The sequence below is a fragment of the Exophiala bonariae genome, assembly GCF_035927105.1.
Source record: "Exophiala bonariae strain CCFEE 5792 chromosome Unknown scaffold_27, whole genome shotgun sequence".
Classification (NCBI taxonomy): domain Eukaryota; kingdom Fungi; phylum Ascomycota; class Eurotiomycetes; order Chaetothyriales; family Herpotrichiellaceae; genus Exophiala; species Exophiala bonariae.
The window spans coordinates 413,877-434,006 of NW_027042502.1; the positions used below are offsets into that span (position 1 = coordinate 413,877).

Below are 20,130 nucleotides of genomic sequence, written 5' to 3' on the forward strand. Positions count from 1 at the left end.
CAAAAGGGTTTATACTGGGGCTACAACTTGTCGAACGGAACGGAAGCAGCTCAAAATCGTTGAAGTAAGGGAGAAGAGTGCGGGCTAATCAAGTTTTATGCATCCATTCGCTTATCCGTAAGCCGCGAAATCGTCGATTGGTCCTTTTGGATTTCAGCGGGGATCTTCAGTGCTGCACATTAGTTAGTTGCCAGAGGGACGAGGTAGAGAGATACGAAATATGGCACCTAACTCAAGGTTGACTCACAGCCTTGTCTCCAAATAAAAAGTAGCCAGGCCAGAATGTGGGGCTGGGGGAATGTCCTCCACTCCCCAATTTATCCTGTGGCACAAAAGTTGGGGTAGGTTGGGAGTTACACGAAACTCTAACTACACAGACAAACATGTTCAGCGTGCGCACCTTTGAATATCAATCTAATTCTTTCAGTGCAGTCTGCACCTTTGATCTCTGCGGGTCCACCCAGTCTTTTCTAGTTTCGTCAGCTGAGAATGGCGGGCCCGGCAGTGTCGCCAGGAAGAATAAAAAATCCCGTGGATTTCTTGGACGTAAATGCGACGACACCTCGAAACTCCGAGATGCATCCAAGCCGTGCTTGGACACTTCCATCAAGGAGCGTCTGGCATCAAGTCTCCCATCGCTTGACAGACGTTCAACAGTAGTGGCAGTGCTCATAAGGTCCAAGAAGCAGTCCCAGACCAGTGCGTCGTAGTGCCCAAACAACAGCAAGACTCGATGCAAGACTCGACGTCAGTGTTCCTCGATCTCAGTATCTGTCCTACCCTGTAGACGTAGTATCTGGACAATTCGCATGCGTTATCGCGAAAAGTTTTCTCTCAATACAGGACGATTGCTTAATGAGCCAATGGAGTTAGACCCTCAAAGAAATAGGTGATATCGCCATCTTATTTTTGCCCGATCGAGATACGGCTTGGAGATACTCAAATCACGGCCATAGATCTTACTCCGAGTCAAGCCGGATTGAGAGATGCGGCAGTAGATTCTGAAGCTCCGAAACTGCTGCAGACATGTGCCCTTGCAAGTTGTGCATCTGAGCAGCATGCCAGGGCTTTGCACAGCCTTGGGGTCAACTTAGTGACCGAGGGGTGGGACCAGCCCCCGGTATGTATGACATACTTTGGAGAGGTGTAGAAGTGTCCCATTGGGCATGAGATAGAGTCAAGGTGATCTTTACTCCCTAGGTACCGGTACATATCTGCAAGAATAACTGTAAGATTGGAACAATGAGTGGGATGCTTTTTCTTGGGCAAGCTGTAGAATCAAGCACACTTTCCCCACGCAAGGCTCTGGGATTTCGGGGATCGGCAAGGCTGCGATGCGGAGACAGCAAAACGCGTGCCCGGTCTGTGATGTGGGGATGGATATATATGCACAATTCGGCAAGTCTAGAACATCCGAATTTCTTCTTACTCCTTTTTCCCCAACGGTAAGGTTCTTTGGCTTTCAAGGGTGATTACAAGTTTCATTGCTAGCTTGTATATCGGGGACGCAGCCTCAAGAGCAAGAGTCGCCGTTTAGGTTTTATTGTGCCCGTACATCAAAGAATTCTCCTCATGCTTAGTGGAGCACAGTTCCATGAGTGCACAGCTCACGAAATCTGCATCACCCCAGGATATGAGGCATATCGATGTCTGCCTGCATTGGACAACAGACTTTGCATTCGAGTGGGATCTTGTATAATATCGACTGGATCGGCTAATGAGAGCTGTACGACACAAGCATGAGTGCACGCCTTGAACAGGAGCGAAATTTGGTTGTGGACTGGTGGAATTATGGGAAACATCAGCTAATGATGGTTCGAAAACCGTAGAATTAGGCGGTGGATGCTGCTCTGTACAAGACAAGGCAACAAAAAATGCTCAACAAAACCGAACGCTCAAAATGATGCTTTTGCTCTCAACAAGATCCCACCCTCTGCTCAGACGAAACCAGCTCTGACAGATCCCCAATTTCTGGTCCTGCATTTGCTCTTCATTCGACATGTCATGAATCATGATTGAGAACGTTCATTACCTCCAGTAACCTCCGGAATTCCAGGAACCTGTAGTTGCATTGCATCAGATCTGCCCGCACTTCCATCAAAGACGAAAGGACCGGCATTATTTCTTGGAGTGAGTGGACCTTCGCCGGAGGCAGCTGCTTGCTCAATATCCGGGGTTTGGGTTCGTGTTCGTTGGTTCTCTAGATGCGCATGCATGTCATCCTCATCAGGCTGATCGGGCATGTCTATGTTCCCATTCATAGACCGTACTTCTGGAGAAGTAGCATTCGAAGCCTGTCTTCGGGCAAGTAAGCCGCCACCTCGTAGAGAAGCCGCAGGGTCGCTGGTCTCTTTCGGAGCGGTGACCTGTGGGGTCACTGGTGCAGGTAGGTGTGGAAAAGGTGTGGTCGCAAATGGTCGTTGCGGCTGATGCACATTGGTATCAGACTGTCCGGTAATATGCCCATTTGTCAGTGCACCATTGGCAGTCAAGGAATCGGTGTTGGCGGCGTTATTGGTCTCGGCTTCTGCAGCTGGGCTGTCCTCTGTGCCTTCCATCCACTCGTCAAGATCGGATTGAGCAAGATCGACATCAGCTGCGAGGTCGGAATACGCACGACAATTTGGACATTGAAATTGCGGGTAAGTGCTGTTCTTGCCTTCTAGAAGAGGTCGAATACATTTATAATGCCAGACATGTGCACAAGGGGCAACAAACAGTGCTTGACAGGGCTGTGCTGCCGATTAGTTTACAAAGGTCAAAACTGTTGAAGAACACATACCAGAACAGATCCTAAGCAGATTGAACATTCCCCACTATTCGCATCAGCCGATGGCTGGTCTTTGGCAAGACTCTGTAACTGCTGGTGACGGGTTTTACTGCGACCAAATTAGTTTCCTGATCAGATCATGGGTGTTGGGGAGAAAGAAGACATACTTGAAGTTGTTTGGTTTCTTCTGCCATGCACGATTGCACTCGATTCTGATCTTGACACATCGAAAGATCATCTCCTCACCACCGCGGAAATCAATTCCAAGCTGGACGATGTCACCATCCTTGATAGGGAAAAGCCGAGACTCGGTATTAGGTTGGCTCAGCCTGATATGATTGAGAAATGTACCGGAAGAACTGGCGACATCCTTGATCTGCCACTGGCCATCGACAAAGCAAAACTCACAATGTTTGCGACTGACGACCTTGGACTTGAAACCAACAGGGGCATCGGAAGGTGCGGTGGGATTGGCGCTGGGGACACCCTCACGTTCCGAGTAGCGACCGACTCGTATGATGGAAACCTCACTCGGTAATGTGCGCGAGACAGGAGAGAACGTCAATGAGGGTCTCCCATTCCTTATCTCTTGGTGGGGGTGAAAACGAATGGTAGGCAGGGACGTTTTGGGCTCGTCGGCATCCTTGGTGCTCGAGGCGTTTGTATTTCTTGCAGACTGAGAACGCTGAGCCGACGGTCGGGATGCTCCCTCACTGTTGGTGTCCCCAGCAGCTACCTGCTGGTGACTGGTGGTGTTTCTCCGGAAGGTAGAAGTTCGATGTCGAGCCATGTCTTCGTGTTCGTTATGATCACTGGAGCTCGTCGTCAGGGTAGGATCTGATGTTCGACCTGCTGGTAGTGGAGGTGAAGAAGGGCCAGGTGCGGCAGAGTCGGAGGGAAAGGCAAGAGGACTGGTGGGTTCGTTAGGTCGGGAGTGACTTCTTCGTCTCCCGGTAGAAGTAAGATTTACGGCAGGAGCGGGCGGCGGACTGGGTCGTTGGTCGTTGTTGTAACTGAGAGATCTCTGGAAGTAATGTCTGGGAGAACGGGATGGTTCGTTAGGACTGGTGTTTCCTGAACGACTATGAGACAAGACACGCAGATATGACAGTCCTCGGCGGCGAGTGGAGGGCGTTCGGTCGAGACTCGAATTGGCTGCACCTGCTGGGGAGGTGACAGGGGCAGGCGGGGAGATCATGGGATTCAGATGTGGCCGTGAATGCGCAAGTGGATGCGGCCTTGGGATGGAGGAGAGTGAGGTTTGAGGTTCGAAGGCTGAGAGGTGACCGATGACCGATGACCGAATAACTTGAGCGAGGGTCAGGGTTGTAGGTTTGATGGTTGTTGAAGGGCCTGACTTTGAGAGTTTGGTACGGGTGTGTTGGTGGCTTCAGGCTGCAGGTATTATTGCTGAGGTTTTGGTCAGATCTGGGTACCGAATCCTCAGCGAGGCACCCACGAGGGCTCCGAATAATGTTCTTTAGGCTGCCGGCTGGTGCAAAAGGGCCCGAGACGGCTGTGACTTTTAGGGGCGGGTTAGGCGAAGACGACGGTGGTTTAGGCGCAGGAAGGGGGCCCGAGAGATGCGGTCCAGGTGTATGTCGGCCACGAGTTCTTGATCATTCTCTGTATATATTTGACAGGCAAGATTGTGGAATCTTTGAGGATCAGAAATCAAAGGCAACTCTCAAATTCGAGACATGCCATCGCTTTAAACCGTAATCTCGAGTGCTGCTCGTGCGAACTCGTAACTCTCTTCGTTGGTTGCTTGTCTGGATCGAGTTGGTACCTGTGAGCCATCGATGTCATCGGGCATAACAAGATCGCCTTGGCCGGGGTTGACGAGACGAGTTGATGGCTGTCCCTGCGCCTTAACGCTTTCAACTTTCACTCTTGGGGGCTCTTCGATCGTAGTCTTAGTTTGCCGAGCAAGAACTTTTTTTCAATGAGCAGACTGCTTACATCGATTACCAGTTGTCGTTTTTATCACTTTCATATATCTAATGTTCTGGTCACGTGTCTGGTGTACCTCCATACTTAGCACCGTGCCAAGCTGCTACCTGCTGGATTAGTGAACCTAGTGGCTAATGTACTCATTACATAAGCTTACCACGTGACTTGTACGTGCCGGGCTCCAAAAACCTCAACTTTCAACACCGACGGCCGTTATTCCATTTCATCATCTTCCAACCAACTCCTCATCTCCATTGTCACCAGCATGCGCACTGCAGCTGTCAGGGCCCTGCATAATGCCAGGCTGGCTGGGAAGCAATCAACACCACTTGTTAGACGTTATGCCACCGCGGTGAGAGATCCCAGGCAAAAGGTAAGTCTCGTCCTTGTCAATATGCTAGTTGGCCCCTACATTACCTCGATCTAATGACTCTATCGACCACAGGATCCCGCAGAGTTAGACCGTATCACGAAGCTTCCAAATGGACTCCGGGTTGCTACCGAATCCCTTCCTGGCCCCTTCTCCGGGGTTGGGGTGTATATTGACGCCGGATCACGATATGAAGATGATTCCTTGCGTGGTGTCAGTCACATTGTCGATCGCCTAGCCTTCAAATCAACCAAAACGAGATCCGCCGATGATATGGTAAACTCCCTTGAAACCTTGGGTGGAAACATACAATGCGCCTCATCAAGAGAAGCCCTGATGTACCAGTCTGCGACGTTTAATTCTTCCGTCGCAAATACCCTAGGCCTTCTGGCCGATACCATTTGCAACCCTCTCATCACTGAAGAAGAAGTACAACAACAATTGGAAACTGCAGATTATGAAATTCAAGAGATTTGGTCAAAGCCGGATCTTATCATTCCCGAACTGATGCACATGGCGGCTTACAGGGACAACACTCTGGGCCATCCGTTGTTGTGTCCCAAGGAACGGCTCCCTCTTATCACTCGCAATTTGATTGAAAAATACAGAAGTCAGTTCTACCGTCCTGAACGTATGGTGGTGGCTTTTGCCGGAGTGGAACACGACGCAGCTGTTCGTATGACCGAAAAGTTCTTTGCCGACATGGAAAAGTCCAAGCCTGAATCACAACCCACCAAGTCGACAACGAATGTCAATTCATCCTCTCCATCAAATTTACAAATCCCTTCTTCTCAACCACAATCTCCACCCACTAAATCATTTTGGAAGGGCTTGACCAGTTTTTCCACCTCTGCTCCTCATCAAGCCACTGTCTCTCCACTAGATCCCTCTCTTTTACAGCCATCGCCTGCTTCTTTACTCACACAGCCTTCACATTACACTGGTGGTTATCTGGCCCTCCCAACCCTCCCGCTTCCTCAAAATAACCTTTCAATACCACTGTCACATGTTCATATTGGGTTCGAAGCACTCCCAATCTCCTCGGAGGATATATACGCCCAAGCAACGCTTCAAACATTATTAGGTGGCGGTGGCTCTTTCTCGGCCGGCGGGCCTGGCAAGGGTATGTACTCGAGGCTATACACAAATGTTCTCAATCAACATGGATGGGTGGAAAACTGCGTGGCTTTCAACCATAGCTACACTGATAGTGGTCTCATTGGGGTGGCCGCTGCTTGTGAACCAGGTAGAGTCGGCCATATGGTCGATGTCATCTGTCGCGAACTACAAGCTTTGACATTGGATTCAGGCTTTGCAAGTCTACAAGTAGCAGAAGTCAATAGAGCCAAGAATCAACTCCGGTTCAGTCTGTTGATGAATCTCGAATCCCGACTAGTCGAGCTGGAGGATCTCGGTCGGCAAGTCCAGGTCCATGGCCGAAAAGTGGGTGTCAAGGAAATGTGCGACAAGATTGATGCATTGACTGTGGCGGATCTCAGAAGAGTCGCCAAACAAATCTTCACTGGCAAAGTGGACAATAAAGGCCATGGTACTGGTGCCCCAACAGTTGTTATCCAGGAAGGAGAACCTGCCACCGGCAGATCTACAAAGCCAATACCTTGGGAGGATGTACAGTCAAGAATTGCAAGGTGGAAGTTGGGAAGACTGTAAATTTCATGGGTCAATTTCAATCAGGTATGTCGCTGGCCTGTTACTGTATTACTAGCCCTTGAGGCACGACTTGCCGGGATCTGTGACACATATATCTACATACAATCACCTGGCAGCGATGTGACCGCTTGCAAATACCACTCTTGATCAAATGGACCGATGGATCTGCAGGATCTTTTTACCTCGGGCAGCTACGAAGGATGCCCCTTACCATTCACAGCCTGCCCTTCCTCCTTCGTCTCCAGCTCGCAGCTTCCCGCGAGGTGCAAGAAGCAAGTGCCACCAGTTTTTGTTTGGAAAACAAACGATCCGGGGACAACTTCTACCATCGTAACGCATGCTGACTGCTTCGTCACGCCTCTTCAGCTGTTTCACCACATCTTTTGCGTGCATCAGTTCCCTATTCACAATAATCAACGCATAATCTAGTCATCACTTCCTCGGCGACTTTGTTTGCATAAACCTTGCGCACATCTCTCGTTCGAATGGACAACTACTTCTTTGACCACTCTTTACTACATACTCAGCTTGATGTTCTATCTTGGCCAGTGGAATCATACTGCGCCGCGTGGAATTCAAGCATACAACAACTTGTTGGGTTGCAGTCCACTTTGTTTCCAAATCCGATACACCTTGACGCCATGCCTGGTAAAAGCCAAAATCCAGGTAAACGCAGAAAATATCGCAGATCTTCCATTCTTTGCCACAGTCATCCTTCAGTCCCCGAAGCCATACCGGATAGCCCCATTAGCCAAACAACAGGAACCCCAGCGTCGAGACTTTTTGACACACCAGGCTGTGATGGCCCCTATACTCCAGCAAGTGCATTCAGTCCATCTCCTCTCAGGAACAAACAAAAAGCTTCACAGTCCACCGAATCTGAAACTCCAATATGCGATGCCTTGGTCCGGGCTGGTATCATACCAGATCGAGGACCCGTCAGACCGTGGCCAAATGATCCAGTGCTCGGAAAGCCGGGATGGAAAGTACCATGCGAGATGAATGGCATTCATGAAGCCATGAATCGAATCCTTTTCAAGCAGGAGTTGATACGTGCTGCTGATGAGGCCGAGCGTCAAAGAGCATTAGAGAAACAATTTCCAGGGGCGCGGTTCACAAACTCAGCAAGTAAATGAACACGCACCAAGCACCTTACTATTAGGTGACTACATTGCTTACACAAACGCTGCAGATCAAAATCCAAGTCCACCCAAGTTTTGTATAGACAGTCATTATTTCCCACCTCTTGGACGAAGCGCCTCACGGAAGGCGACTTGTGGCAGGAGGATTGACATAACAACCATGGCAGGAAAAGACATAGCAAAAGGAGCGGCGGTTGCCGGGAATCGAACTGGTTAATACATAGCTAGCTCAAATTGAAGCATACTTTCATTGACCAAGACAAACTTGCATTTATGTATTCTTGTTCTTCTTTATTTGGTCCCCACGGCTGTCCCTGGTGAGCAATGTAGCCCAAGCCATACATCCATGATCGCAACTGAACAATCGCTATCTGGTAGCCTAGTACTCCATGTATGGAAAAGCAGGGGATGTAGGCTCGTTGATTCTACGATTCGTAAATTCTAGGATGAATTGTCGTTGCATCAGCGCCATGTACCTACTCGCGAACAGGGCATGGCAAGCTTTTATATCATTGCGAATGGTGGCAACCTCCGTACGCGACTGATAAATGACTGGAACTCACCACTTGGGGTACCGGGTTGATGAGCTAAAAGAATACACCGCCGTTGCAGCTGGGACGCTGTACGCTGTGCGGGACATGTGAGTGGTACACGATGGTCTTGCGCTTCCAGGCAGCTAAACCCCCAAAAAACAAGTTCTGACATGGGAATTTACGTAGCATTAGGGGTTTGCCTTGAAAACTAGGAATCAGACTGGACTTTGGACTAGAGGCAGCCTGGGCGAAAGGAGAGCGGAAGTGAGAGAGACAAGCAAACGAAGAAAGGAACAGATTGAAGTATCATGCGCATCGCGATTTGATTTGATAAGTCCCAATGGCCCAGCTCCTACTACCGGAGCTGTGTCGACAGAGCGACGACCTGATCAAGCAGGGCTTTACTTTCGCCCGCCGCGTTCTTGGTGACTTTCTCCAACAGATGCTCGACGGTCTGTCCAGGATCCGTGATAGCAATGCCCTGCGCGGTCTTGATGCGTGCGACCTGGAACGCGAGGAAGAACTTGGGCACTTTGATCGCGAGATTCCCACCTTCGCTGCGGATCCCTGCCTCGGTGGCCAAGTATAAATTCAAGTCCGTCTGGAAGGTTGCGAGGTTCGTCGACGCCAGCGGGTTGGCGGTGGCGAAGGTGTCGAGTGCGAATTTCAAGGGTGTGGACGACGAGGTGGCGAAGTTGATGGATGAGAACGAGACGCCGCCGCTGGAGACGTCCGGCACGTTGCCGATGGTCTTCGCCGTGCCGCACGTGATGCCCCCTTGGATGACGGCGGCGACGTCCGCAGTCTCGGCTGGGAGGATTTCGCTCCCGACCAGGAAGCAGGCGGCTTGACGTTTGGCGACTGGTGTTGTTGGTGCAGCTTAGAGATCTTTTGTTAGGGGTCATCTTCCACGGAAGCATTCTGTCGTGCTTACCCGATCCGGGCCCAAATGTGGCTGCCAAGAGAGCAAAGCTCAGAATGTTGATACCGTTAAAATGCATATTTGATATCTCAAACGCTCAAACGAAAGACTAGATAAGAAGCGACCTGCGCGAACGAAAGGAATGTCAAGGACGAATGAAAGCGAACGGAAGGAAAAAGTCCCGAAGCAGTGACCAGCACAAGCGATGATATGAGATATGAGAACCGTGAGGCGTGATGTTTTCGAGGCAGCTTGTGAGTGGCATCGATCTTATAAGGAGTGATTGAACGTTCCATCTGGCCTTCCATTTCCCATGAGGTTACTCGATAGCCGAGATGTCTCACTTACTGAATCCACGCTCCGCGTGAAGAATGATTTTACCATTGTTTGACCATAATTGCCAGTTGGGCTAACGATGGAGTAGGAGGTGATTCTCAAACACTGCGTGCCCGAGCCTTGTCAGGTGGTATGAGGGGAAGATCATCACAGCCTGGTGGGCACAATTGGATATGAAGGATTTGTTTGCTCCTTCTGGGGCCTTTTATCGTTGAGATGGGGACGAATGGGCCGAATATATCATACTGGGTATTGTTCGTGGAGAGATGGCATTCCAGACCGCGATGATCGAGATGTCGAGAACTTTGGTCTTCTCCAGTAATGGCCGATGTTTAGGCGAAGCGAAGGGCAGCAGCCCAAGGTTGTTGGTCAAACCAAACTGAGACATGGGCCTGGTACAAGATCCACAAAACGGGTTTCTCGCTAAATGTTTTCCTGGCCAATCAATAGACCCGATCAGATTGGGAGAAAAACAATGATTTTACTCGGAGCCTCGGCGCCACTTGAATGGTTGCGCATGCGCATTGAATGCTCGGCGATGCAAATTGCGAGGATTGGAAAATGCTAGACGTTGGAAAGTATGGATATGGCAATCAACAGTCGTATCATCGATGAATAGTCAGCACGGCTTGATCGCTGCTATCGAGCAATTATGGGGATATCTGTACCCTGGCAGCGAGCACGAGGCGGACTAGATAAGTCTAATGATCCTTCTTGCTCACCCAGAAGGACGGAGTTCCGACCCCATCGTCGTCATACCTTTTCGAGGCCATATTCGAACACGGGGTGATAATGGTCGGTTTGTTTATATCGAAATGCCATTTTAAGAGTGGTTCGTTCATGCACCAGTCAACTCTTCATGCAGGTCGGACATCCGGCAGACTAGTTCAGTCTGTCTGTGTAAAGTCCCGGTCCAGCACGGATCATGGGACATCCGTACCAAATACTACTGGTGGAGATGATCTGGCGGAAATGCTTTGGTGTGTGAACACTGGGCTAAGCAAGTTCAAGAAAGATCGTGTGATTGAAGGGATGCCCAGCCTGCACTGTTGAATTCTGTGACTTTTTGCCGAGTAGCCCATAGAAAATCGACCACTTGGCCGTTTCGAATCAACGGCGCTGAAGTTGGGGAAGCAACCATCGTCATTTTTGCAATCCGATGGTTGGTACCAGTACTTCGTAGGACTTGGGGGGAGACGATTGATCGCTAGCCATTGCCTCGAGTCCACTTGCGGCCATGACCCATGAAGAAAGAGGCCATTGACTCAGCGGAAGAAGGTGCCTGTCAAGTTTTAGAATGGGAGTTGAAGCAGGGGAGACCAGACAAGCTTTATCAAGTGGAGGGAAGGCGGCGGCTAGGCGTCAACAGAACGACTTTTCCGGTTTATCAATGGAGGATTCGTGGCCTTGCACGTGCTCGACCGCCAAACAAGGCAACGCTAGTTTCAGGGGAAATGCGACCGAACACACCACTTTCCCTGCATACTTTTGAAAGGACCCTATCTTTTACAAGGTACTGAGCGTTCTCGTTGCGCATGAATAAAAATTAGATCTACAGATTTTTCAACGTTGACAGTGGAGTCGTACCATTCCATAGAAACCTGGCGGACAAGATGATCTTTCGACAGAGTACGAGGTACCTGGTAGTTATCGATCACCCACAAGTGGATCTTCAACCTGCTATCCACAGTCCCAGTGGTTGAGGTGACCATGATTTACACCTCGCTAGCGATAAGATGTGTGGACCCCAAACCGTCAAAGGCAATTTTACTAGCCAGCGATCAATTTTCGTCAACCGAATCAACAGGCCACCAACGCGTCAAGCACAATCTCGCCGTCTATCTCGTGTTGCTCATGTCTGTCAAAGCCCCAGGTTCCAGAAATGGATGGCTCCGTCCTTGAGCCTGGTTTATCCGGTAGCGCGTAGCTCGCCTGTCAAAGGTGTCAACCAAAAATGAATGGCCCTTTAACATACTCGTATCCTGCATCTCTGCTCAACACTTCTCCAGTATTGTACCAATATCCTCACATTCGACGACACTATGAGGCACGACATCTTCGCTGCGCTGGCCTTGGGCGCAGCAGTGGCACTCGCCGTCCCAGTTGCCGATGAGTCGTCTATGCCGCATGTGCTGCGGACACGCAACATTGTCGATGAGGTTGACGACTCATACGACTTTGTTGTTGTCGGGGGTGGCCTGGCTGGTCTCGTGTTGGGTGCTCGTCTATCAGAGGACAAGAACCATACTGTTCTTGTTCTTGAGGCCGGTAGCAACGGGGACGAGTATCGAAAACGGATAGGTGCGAATTGCTTTTCTCACCAAATCACGCTGTGTCGCATCGCTGACATGTTAACAGATACTCCGGCATATTCATATTTCGAATCGTTATGGCCAACACCATTAAACTGGAATTTTAATACTACTCCACAAGCCCATGCCAACAACAGTGAATTGCCATGGCCCCGAGGGAAGGTGCTTGGAGGTATATCTCCATTCTGACATGTGGATAGACCAGAGGGATACTGATGCATCATTCTTCACAGGCAGCTCAGCCATCAATGGGTTATATATGAACCGACCAGGTGAGATTGAGGTCAATGCATGGCAAGAGATGCTCGGTGACATGGACGGTGCCGACAACTGGTCTTGGGATTCGTTCTTTGCCGCCATGAAGAAGAGCGAAACCTTCACTCCACCCACGGCTGCTATAGCTCAAGAGGCTGGGATTACTTGGGACGCTTCGAGCCACGGAACCACAGGTCCCATTCACAATTCATATCCTGGCTAGTATGTCAATTTCATCTCAACCTGTCGCCTATCCGGCTAATCAACTCCCAGTACATTCCCTCTTGTCAAGCAGTGGCTTGAAGCGACAGAAAGCCAAGGTGTGGCCAATTCGGATGATACTTATGGTGGTCAAAATTGGGGATCCTATGTTGCAAATTCTGCCATCAATCCTGCCAACTGGACCCGCTCTTACAGTCGATCGGGTTATCTTGACCCTCTTCCACCTCGTCCGAATTATGCTGTCCTCGCCAACGCTCATGTCACACGCGTTCTCTTCAATTCGAGTTCTCCCAAGGGCAACTTGAGCGCAAATGCGGTGGAATACACACGAGACAATGGGGCCACCAAAAGGATCGTCACGGTGAAAAAGGAGGTCATTCTAGCTGGTGGCACTATTGGCAGCCCTGCTGTTCTTCTCTACAGCGGTGTCGGCCCCAAAGATGTGTTGGCCAGTGCTGGAGTCAAGCTCGTCTCTGAACTTCCTGGTGTTGGCCAACATCTGCAGGACCATTTGGTAAGCTCTCCTCGCATGCACATGCAGAAAGCATTTCTGACCGAAGCAGAGCGCAAATCTCCAATTCAGCACCGATCAAGCCACTGCTGGTTCAATCTATGATTCAAACACTACAGAAACAGTGAGTCAATTCTCGGTCATCCATTTGTGTGATTTATTTTAACAAACCACTAGTACGACCCAGCATTCCTCTCATATATCAATTCCGCTGTTGCCTATGTCAATGCAAGTGTTTTATTCGGCAATGGGGCCGATGGTCTTCACTCCAACATCAAAGGACAAGTGGACCAGTTCACATCTCTTATGACCACAGATTCAGGCGTTATTGCCGGTAATGAGGCGATTTACACCACCACGGTCGATAAAATCTTCACCAGCCCTCTCGGCCTTGTCGAACTTCTAATTGGAAATAATAATAATGGTACAGTCAATATTGGGGCTGCTCTTCAACATCCTTACAGCTTTGGTCGCATCTACATCAATTCGTCCAACCCTGTGGATTACCCAGTGATCGACCCCAACTATCTGGTACACCCTGCCGGTATGTTTAATTTTTTCCACTCGTGTTCAGATGATACCATATACTAATATTGATACAGACGTACAAACTCTCCGCGAAGGCCTCAAACTCGTCCGCCGCATTGGAACCTCAGGTCCATTGAGTGCCAGTCTTTCCGAGGAAATCTGGCCTGGCAAGGATGTCCAGACCGATGATGAATGGGATGAGTTCCTCCGAGGCTCAGTATTCACCGAATTTCATCCTTCTTCAACTTGCGCCATGCTTCCCCTTGAACAAGGTGGAGTGGTTGATGCAGAACTGCGCGTTTATGGTCTGGCCAATGTCCGTGTTGCCGACGCCAGCGTTCCTCCTATCTCCTTCTCGGCACATCTGATGGCTTCAACATATGGCCTAGCAGAGCAAGCCAGCGACATCATCCGTGCTTATCATAATCGACCTATCTCGAAATCATCCAACAATACCTCTTCTTCGAACAATACATCAACACACAACTCAGACGACGACAACTCAAACCAATCGAGTGGTAATTCTAATACTAATTCGAGTGACAGTTCGAAGGGCGATTCGAACGGGAGTGTTGGGTTGACAGTACAACCATGGCCGGTATTACTTGCTGCTGCAACATGCGTTGTATCAGTACTTTTTGTTTAATTTTTGAATAACCCAGAGATGCTTAGCGATGCATCCGTTACATATTTCTAATTCATGAACATTCGACACAATCCCGATTCCAGACCGAACTCTTGCATTCGTGAACAGCTACCGTGGCACCGAGAATTCCGACATGGATAATGATGCCAAGTTCTCCTCTCTGCCACGACAAACGTTTAAGCGGAGAGTAAGCAATCCTCCATATGTATGACTGGCGGAGATACAAACGTTTATACCCATCTACTCTCTACGAAAGTCCCATTCTAAACCGAGGCGAGGCTTAGCTGATGAATGCCGAGGGAAGAATGACGACAATGGTCGGATGCCAATGCAGAAAGCGCATCCGATACCCGGTCAAACCCCTGGTCTTCTATTCGCTCACATGCCGGTTCAGCCGCCAGCCACCAGGAAAGCAATGAGAAACAAAAGGTAACGTGACCCAGCTGAAACTAACTTTAGATCCCTTGAACCTACTCCACGATGAATAAGTCAAGGCTGAGGTCGTCGTCATCTCTTTGACATCTCTTGCACACATTTTCTTCTGGATTCTTTTATCGTACAATTTCCGGCCTCGAAACATCACAAGCACATCGTGAGAGCCCTAACTATCCGACCCATCCCGGCATAGCAGACAACCAACAGGGAACAATCACACCTCAATAATGGTCATCTTCGGAGGACTAGAACTCGTAGCTGCGGGCTATGTTCTCCACGAGCTACACAAAGATGACGAAAAGCCACGCAGCAGCGAGGACCGACGTCGACGCCGTCATCGTCACGACTCACAATCTCATTCACACTCACATCATCGTCGCGACTCGGATAATCGACCCCGGCCACCTCGACCAGAAACGCTCGCACTCCCGATCATGGCGCCACTGAGGCCGAATAGTGCTCCGCCACAGCAGACATTCCAGCCTCGTCCTGGTGGAGGTGGAGGCGGAGGCGGACCATTCCCGCCGGGACCTGGGGGACCATGGATGAATCAAATGCCCATCCAGCATCAGCAACAGAGACCACCAAATCCACCACCCCAAGGACTTCCCCATCCGCAGACTTGGCCACATCCCAACGCCAACAATGGACCACAGAACCAACCGCCGAACAGGCCGATGTATCTGGCGAGTGATTTCCCACCAAACCCGCATCAACAACAGCAGGCACCCCCACCACCACCACAACAACAGCCGCCTCCCGGCCCAGGAAACCTCGCACATCGCCCCACGATGCACTTCGACATGAAGACCGGAAAATGGCAATTGGACATGCTCCCGCCCGAAATGCCACGCAGCGACAGCATGCCCGCGGGACTCCTGAACATCCCCAGCTCGCGCAACCGGAGCGCAAGCCTGCAGCCGCCGCCGTCACGATTGCGGCAGGAAAGCCACCGTGGACACGGACACGCACGCGGCTCGTTCTCCTCGTCCGGCTCAGACTCGTATTCTTCTGGGTCTGACTCGTCCAGCGACGACCGAGATCTCGCGTACGGCTCTTTGCCTGGCGAGCGAAGGCGGCGCAGAGGACCCATTCAGAGGATCGTGTCGCGGGAGAGGGCGCGTCCAATTCCCCCGCAGCAGCAGCAGCAGTTGGCAGGAGGTGGCGGTGGTGGGAGAGACTACTATGGGCAGAGTTTGGGGGCTGGTGGGAACGGAGGCGGGAGGGGCTCAGCCAGTATGCCTGTTGAGATGCCGCATCAGATGCGGTATGAATTGCAGGGATGATGGGATCCAGTCACGAAGAGAAGATCCGAGAGTGCCCACCGTAATGAACGAACGACTTTTTCGACAGCGAGATATCGCGGGCGTGCGTTTCGTTTTATCGTTCTTCCTCTGTGGGCGGAGGGGAATGAGCAGCTCGGAAGTCCATGATTAACTACTAGTAACGAGGTCTGCCTGGGGCAGAATGCACGTTGTTACGACTGGAAAAACGCCGATAATAAATTTGATATAGTATGCAGTGCAATGCGGTGCTATGCTGTGCTGTGGTAGCATTCGCTGGCCGACAAGTAAATCTAATCTTGCATGTCATTCCCACTTATGAAAATTGCATTCCATTCATTCCATTCATGATGGCATCGCGTGCCAATGCCAGAAATCGTATCTATCTGACCGTTGTTCAAAAAAAAAGAATCCCTTCCCTAATTCGTCTTCAGAGTCTTCTGTTTCTCCGCATCCCGTCCGCCACGATAACCTTTGACCAGCAGACCCTTCCGGACCCTCACCAAATCGACATATTTCTTGGCAACGTTCTCCCGCTCACCATGCACGCCCAAATCCTCGAGTTCCTCTTCGCTCCTCGGCACCCAGAAGGGATCGACGTCGTCGAGCATCTGGAACCCGACGAATTTGAGCATCGGCTGCGCGAGCCCGGAAGTACGCTTGCGGATCTCCTCGCTGAAGCCGAACGACTCGGCGACTGGCAGGGTTGCTTCGATCGTGAAGTAAGGGGTTCCTTCCAGCAGGGCTTCCGAGAGGATCGAGCCGCGACGTCGCGTGAGTACCGAGTACACCCGTCCCAGCACTTCCGGTGTTGCTTGGATCGTGCAGCTGTACATTGCGAGCAGGATGCGTGGAGACCAGTCGAGGAATGCAGACCGGATGGTCTCGCGTACTGAGGTGATGAGTTCGCCTGTGAGTCGACCTGATTCCACGGTTGTTGTTGAGGATTCGCCATTGGATTCGTCGTGGTATGTGATCTCTTCTAGGAACACAGCAATGCCTTGTGTCGGTTCACGGCACAATGGGCCTTGGGAGGTCGACAGCTGGAAGGCGTATGCTATTGTGTCTGAGAAATCGTATGTTGGAGAAGAGTCAGATTCGTTGTTCTGCGCTTCGCTGTCGTGGTTGTGTTTGATCTCGTTCTGCTCCAGGAGGAAGCGTTTGCATGTGTTTCTCTCAGTTGCATCAATAAATAGATTTGGCCCGATGCGTCTGGGACCAAAGGCACAAATCTTGGAGACGACTTTTTGCCATTCTTCCTTGTCCTCTTCCACCTCGTCAAATGCTTTCTGTAGCTGTTGTCGGAATTCTTGTAGTGAGAGATTGCTCCGTTCATGTCCTGCATCATAACCCAGATCAATGGCGCCATCCTCGTCGACATCCTCTGCATTCTTGATTCCATCTTCTTGCGCTTGCTTCTCTGCATAGAGCCTCCGGATTGACGCTCCATTCTTTATGAGGAACTCTGTAATATTCTCCGGTAAAGGCCGAACTCGAAGTTTGACAGAGACAACCTTAGATGCTGTGACAGCTATAGCTGCTCCTCTAGGCAAATCTTTATGCTTGGGAGGTTCCATCTCTTCTGCCTTGACTATGGTCTCTCGATACGGCACAATAGGCTCGCCGGGTTGAATATCGCATTTCGCGAAGCGTTCTCGGAGATCTTTCAGACATCTTTCCAAATGAAGCTCTCCGGCAGTAAGAATGACGTGCTCACCACTTTCCATCTGTTCATAAACTGCGCATGGATCGCTCTGCTCCAGGAGTTTCAAGCCCTTGATCATCTTGTTAAGATCCATAGGGTTAGTGGGCTCAAGCGCAACTCGAACAATTGGTTGACTGAAAGATGCAACCCCTGCCAAGTTAATACTACCTTCAAGTTGAGAGCATAACGTGCCTGTTTTAAGAATATGCCCTTCCAATCCTTCAATACCGAAGACCACTCCAGCAGGTACTTTCTCCAAGGGTTCCAGGCTCCGGCCCATCAGAAGATATAATGCGGTGATGGGGACTTTTCGTGGCTCGGGTGATGCATGAGGAAATGCAGGATTGAATTTAGGTGGCAGTACGTAAAGCTCATCGCCCACGGAAAGAGTTCCAGAATATAATCTGGCAAACCCAATTAGGTGTTCGGGGTCTTCTGGCTGTTCTGGTGTCAGGATCTCATCGACCTCTTCTCCTATTCTCGTCGAGTTGAGACCATTTGTGATCTGTCCGACGTCCGTTTCTCCATTGGCTTCCGCCTGAGCTTTTGCGATTTCTGCTCTCTTTTTGCGGGCCAATTCGCGCGCTTCATCCGCAGTTAGAGCTGTGCCTAATTTCCTCCGTTTGGAGGGGAGTTCGCTCTCTGGGATGGCAACCATTTTGCTAACATACGCCACCACTGGCGCAGTTGCATCAGTCTTGAAATGAACCATTGAATCTTTGAGAGTCTGGTCCACACTTTTGGTCCCAACCACCTCGTCAATCATCTCTGGCAAGCGAGTAGCCTGAGCGATTGGCGGACTAGGGAGATATTCGATAACGGAAACCAGGAGCGCGGTTGACAGGGGAAGCCATGACGAGAAGAGAGCCTGTAGGACAGCCTTGGTATCTCGTGATCGAGCGATGTGTGCTGGAAGACTAATGGAGAGAGATTTTGTGATTTTCTCTAACAAAGCTGGATCTCCACGACTGCCATTGATGCCAACCGTGGCATCATATGCTTGCCATATAGGTTCCAACACCAGTTGAACGAAGATTGGCTTCAGATTTCTTCCTTTCAGATGCTTTTGACCGAGGACTTTCTTGGTTTTTGGGTCCAGATAGAAGTCACCCCAAAGGACTTTCTCGAGGATAGAACGCTTGATGCCCAGCTTCTTCTCATAGATGGCAGCGAATTGCCGGACGGTCAATGCCCACCCGTCAATTGCACTTGCAAAGATAACGTTGTTCTTTTCTGGGGCAAAATATAAATCTTCATCATCACGCTCTTCATATTGTTGTTCCACATCAGCTTCAGAAGTGGTGTCACTCAGGGCTTCCTGCTTCTGCTGCTCCCGGGCTTGTTTCCTCTGATCGAGCTTTTCTCGCCATTGAAGATCTTCTTCCATGCGCTCACCTTGAAAGAACCCCCCAATAACAGCGTTGACACCCTCGAGTACTCTCTCAAGATGCAAATACGCCTCAGCAGGAGTCATTTTGAGTTCAGTGATTAGTCTGTCTATTTTATTGATGACTAGTAAAGGTTTCAGTTTCTCGACCCACACCTGCCGTAGTACGGTGACTGTCTGAGAACATACACCTTCCACTGCATCGACGAGAACAATGGCAGCGTCACAAAGTCGTGATGCAGTACTGACTTCTGACGAGAAGTCAATGTGACCAGGACTGTCTATCAGATTTATCAGATACTCCTCTTTCTTTGGTTCTGCGATATCTTGCTGCCTCCGCATCATACTGAAGTATAGACTGATGGCACTGCTTTCCATTGTAATACCGCGAGTCTGTTCGTCGGGTCTGGAGTCCAGGTAACGGATCTTGCCTGCCATTTTGGGTGAGATTATCCCATTCGTGGCAATGAGGGAGTCAGTAAGAGAGGTTTTGCCATGATCGACATGAGCAAGAATGCAAATGTTGCGAATATTGTCTGCATTGGACTGCAAGGCAACAAGCCGCGATGGGGGAATGGCAGGCATGATGAGGGTAAGGGTGGTGGCGGTGGTTCAAGTTGTGTCTAGGCTGTCCTGCAAGTCAGAGGGCGGAAAGAGGTGATGTATATAATGCCTTGTCTACGCTCTGGTCTCATGCCTTTTAATCACCCACACTGGCAGTACAGTGCTGATGCGATTTCTAGAACTTGTCGCTCAATGTGGCATCTGGAATTGTCAAAAAAAGAATTGAGGGCAGATAGCAGCCCGAATTGCGGCGGACGTCATTCGGTGACTCAGCTCTTGCTTAGCGTGTTTTGTCATTGGCCAATTGAACACTAAAGGCCACCGTGACCGGGTAACCTTCCACTTTGATGGGCGTGGCTTTCGGAGGAAGGCACCCCTCCACCTGGTAAATTCCCCCCCATTGTCAGAGCCTAAAGGGCCTGAAGCGGGAGCTGCTATCCCTGAATCCCCCAGGCTTCTGTTTGGGGCCGAGGGTGTAGGAAGTCCCCGACAGCCACAACTCAGTGAAGCATCCAGGGGCGCTCAACCAAAGTTTTAGGTGCCAATGTTGGCCAATTACTGCCCCTGCCAACCCCCTCCATGCCT

General features: G+C 50.3%; 7 protein-coding genes across 7 annotated transcripts; 4 read left to right on the plus strand and 3 right to left on the minus strand.

The window, feature by feature from the left end:
* Positions 1–2,009: 2,009 nt before the first annotated feature.
* On the minus strand, positions 2,010–3,968 carry LTR84_007062 (uncharacterized protein; the record flags this gene model as incomplete). The annotated part of the gene is made up of 3 exons (XM_064850617.1): positions 2,010–2,732; positions 2,783–2,879; positions 2,938–3,968. The coding sequence occupies 3 exons, from the start codon at positions 3,966–3,968 to the stop codon at positions 2,010–2,012; spliced, it is 1,851 nt and encodes a 616-aa protein (XP_064702686.1).
* Positions 3,969–4,988: 1,020 nt separating this feature from the next.
* On the plus strand, positions 4,989–6,764 carry LTR84_007063 (uncharacterized protein; the record flags this gene model as incomplete). The annotated part of the gene is made up of 2 exons (XM_064850618.1): positions 4,989–5,096; positions 5,169–6,764. 2 exons carry the CDS (start codon positions 4,989–4,991, stop codon positions 6,762–6,764), a joined length of 1,704 nt encoding a protein of 567 aa, XP_064702687.1.
* A 641-nt stretch (positions 6,765–7,405) lies between these two features.
* On the plus strand, positions 7,406–7,900 carry LTR84_007064 (uncharacterized protein; the record flags this gene model as incomplete). Its single annotated transcript, XM_064850619.1, has 1 exon — positions 7,406–7,900. One exon carries the CDS (start codon positions 7,406–7,408, stop codon positions 7,898–7,900), a length of 495 nt encoding a protein of 164 aa, XP_064702688.1.
* An 894-nt stretch (positions 7,901–8,794) lies between these two features.
* On the minus strand, positions 8,795–9,440 carry LTR84_007065 (uncharacterized protein; the record flags this gene model as incomplete). Its single annotated transcript, XM_064850620.1, has 2 exons — positions 8,795–9,318; positions 9,374–9,440. The coding sequence occupies 2 exons, from the start codon at positions 9,438–9,440 to the stop codon at positions 8,795–8,797; spliced, it is 591 nt and encodes a 196-aa protein (XP_064702689.1).
* Positions 9,441–11,739: 2,299 nt separating this feature from the next.
* LTR84_007066 (uncharacterized protein) lies at positions 11,740–14,382 on the plus strand (the record flags this gene model as incomplete). Its single annotated transcript, XM_064850621.1, has 8 exons — positions 11,740–11,998; positions 12,056–12,145; positions 12,210–12,486; positions 12,538–13,000; positions 13,050–13,121; positions 13,175–13,541; positions 13,600–14,043; positions 14,255–14,382. 8 exons carry the CDS (start codon positions 11,740–11,742, stop codon positions 14,380–14,382), a joined length of 2,100 nt encoding a protein of 699 aa, XP_064702690.1.
* A 451-nt stretch (positions 14,383–14,833) lies between these two features.
* On the plus strand, positions 14,834–15,892 carry LTR84_007067 (uncharacterized protein; the record flags this gene model as incomplete). The annotated part of the gene is made up of 1 exon (XM_064850622.1): positions 14,834–15,892. The coding sequence occupies one exon, from the start codon at positions 14,834–14,836 to the stop codon at positions 15,890–15,892; it is 1,059 nt and encodes a 352-aa protein (XP_064702691.1).
* Positions 15,893–16,308: 416 nt separating this feature from the next.
* On the minus strand, positions 16,309–19,566 carry LTR84_007068 (uncharacterized protein; the record flags this gene model as incomplete). Its single annotated transcript, XM_064850623.1, has 1 exon — positions 16,309–19,566. One exon carries the CDS (start codon positions 19,564–19,566, stop codon positions 16,309–16,311), a length of 3,258 nt encoding a protein of 1,085 aa, XP_064702692.1.
* Between the last annotated feature and the right edge of the window lie 564 nt (positions 19,567–20,130).